At 33.4% G+C, this 1936-nt stretch overlaps 1 protein-coding gene across 1 annotated transcript; it reads right to left on the bottom strand.

Moving 5' to 3' along the window:
* Window positions 1-1228: 1228 nt before the first annotated feature.
* Window positions 1229-1936, bottom strand: LOC108221653 (ethylene-responsive transcription factor 11). The gene has a single exon (XM_017395517.1). The coding sequence runs from the start codon at window positions 1934-1936 to the stop codon at window positions 1229-1231; it is 708 nt and encodes a 235-aa protein (XP_017251006.1).

Raw genomic sequence — 1936 nt, 5'->3', positions numbered from 1 at the left:
AAATATATCAACGAACCATTTGGCCATATTACTTTAACTTAAAAATTAGTCACGGATCATTACTTCCCATTAGAAGTTACTTCACAAACATATTAGTCAAATTTGAGCTTCAATACCTAAACGGGCGAGTTCAATCATCAGTTTAAATTAGGGTTGGCTTTTCAGACATGCATAATGAAGAAGAAATCCATTTTAAAAAATCCGATATATATGAGTAATTTCATATATTTATTGTCAATTGCATACATACAAAAGGACCTCTAACCATAATAAATGTTTAGCTATATACAGTTAGCTCAAAAATATTATAAACAAAAATTATAGAAAATATGTAAAAAGATATATTATAATAATAAATTTAATTTATTGCATTAATGCTTCAAATCATTCTAGAGTACATAATTTAACTCTCGACAGACTTATTTACCCGCCAAATACAATCGGCTATTGAATAACTAAACTTTACTAATGCAGGACCGACATTAAAATAACAAAAAAAAACTTCTTTTAAAATATAGTCAACCATCAAAGCAATTCCAATGGAAGTGTCAAAAAGAGTGCTAAAGTGTCATGTGTCATGATATGGCATGACATTCTTGTTAGCTCTCCATTGAAGTGAAAGGAGCGCCAAGCAAAATTGCCAACTTTTGGAACCCTCGTAGAATATAAAAAAGTGTATATATCATTCTAAACATATATAATTTCTTATCTAATTAATATACTTATACTTGTTTAAATATGTGGCAACGTGATACCAACTATTAAAGCAAATTTTTATATAAAAATTATCAAAAATACAAATGAAAATAAAGAAAATAAAATAGTAATATTTTTGATGATTTGTCATTTTAAACAACTTTATTTACCACACCATTTATGATGATGCTCTTATAACAAACTCATCAAATTTTACAACACAAAAAAACTTGCCTAACTCCTTATATAATTAACTAGGAATTGATCTTTACTGCAATAAATTCAATTTGGAATCCAATAAATGCATGCAAACATATAGTTTTCTACATCATGTACTCCCTGCAGCCTGCAGGTTCTTCAGTCTCCCTTTTTTATTCCTATATATTTTACACACAAAATACACAAACTGTTGATAGCTTCGACTTCATCTTTAATTTGTTACACATGAGGTATATAGCTAGGGTTGATATATATATCACTGAAATAGAGAGATGATGGTAACCTCGCCATAAAGCAACCAAAGTGATCAGAATCAGAACTGGTCTTTATTAGCTTGTGCACCTAGTATAATATCATTCAATAAACCATTGTCGTTCGACCATGAGGTTGAAGAGAAATCGTGTAATGACGAAAGCTCCTGATCAAGCGGTGAAGAATTATTTAATATGAATGATGAGGCTGATGAGCTAGCTAAAGGAGAAGTGTGTGAAGGTGGTGGCTCATGAAAAACCCTTTTGATGGGCTTCTTATAATTAATCTGTTGAGCATAATCCAAGAACAAAGATCTTCTGATGAGGTGTGGAAAATTGACAGTCGCACGAGAACCTCGAATCAGATATGCAGCACGGTCATAGGCCAATGCTGCATCTTCAGGGTTGTGATATGTTCCAAGCCACAACCTCGACCCTTTCTTAATAGGGTGTCTTATTTCCGCCGCATATTTTCCCCATGCACGCCTCCTTACACCTCTGTAACGCTTCGATGCAGCTGCCACGACCGTCGATGACGACGACGTCGTATCTTTGACATCTTTCTCCACCCTCTTGTTCGGCCCATCCTCCTCGCTAATCAGATTTTGCATATCCTTCATGAAATATTCCTCTACACAAGAAGAACCTGCAGCACTATTGTGACTAGAAATAATTTCTTCAGAAAATTCTGAGTTGTCATTGAGGAGAAACTGCTCAATAGATTGAAGACATGATATCTCGTATTCGGATAAATTTGTTTGTTTTGACAT

Source organism: Daucus carota, chromosome 5, assembly GCF_001625215.2.
Source record: "Daucus carota subsp. sativus chromosome 5, DH1 v3.0, whole genome shotgun sequence".
Taxonomy (NCBI): Eukaryota; Viridiplantae; Streptophyta; class Magnoliopsida; order Apiales; family Apiaceae; genus Daucus; species Daucus carota.
The sequence above is the reverse complement of the archived record's forward strand: the minus strand, read 5'-3'. Positions and strand labels throughout refer to the sequence as shown.

What these genes read in the sequence shown, in the direction of transcription:
- LOC108221653 (XM_017395517.1), bottom strand. Translation starts at nt 1,936, where the DNA reads ATGTCAAAACAAACAAATTTATCCGAATACGAGATATCATGTCTTCAA.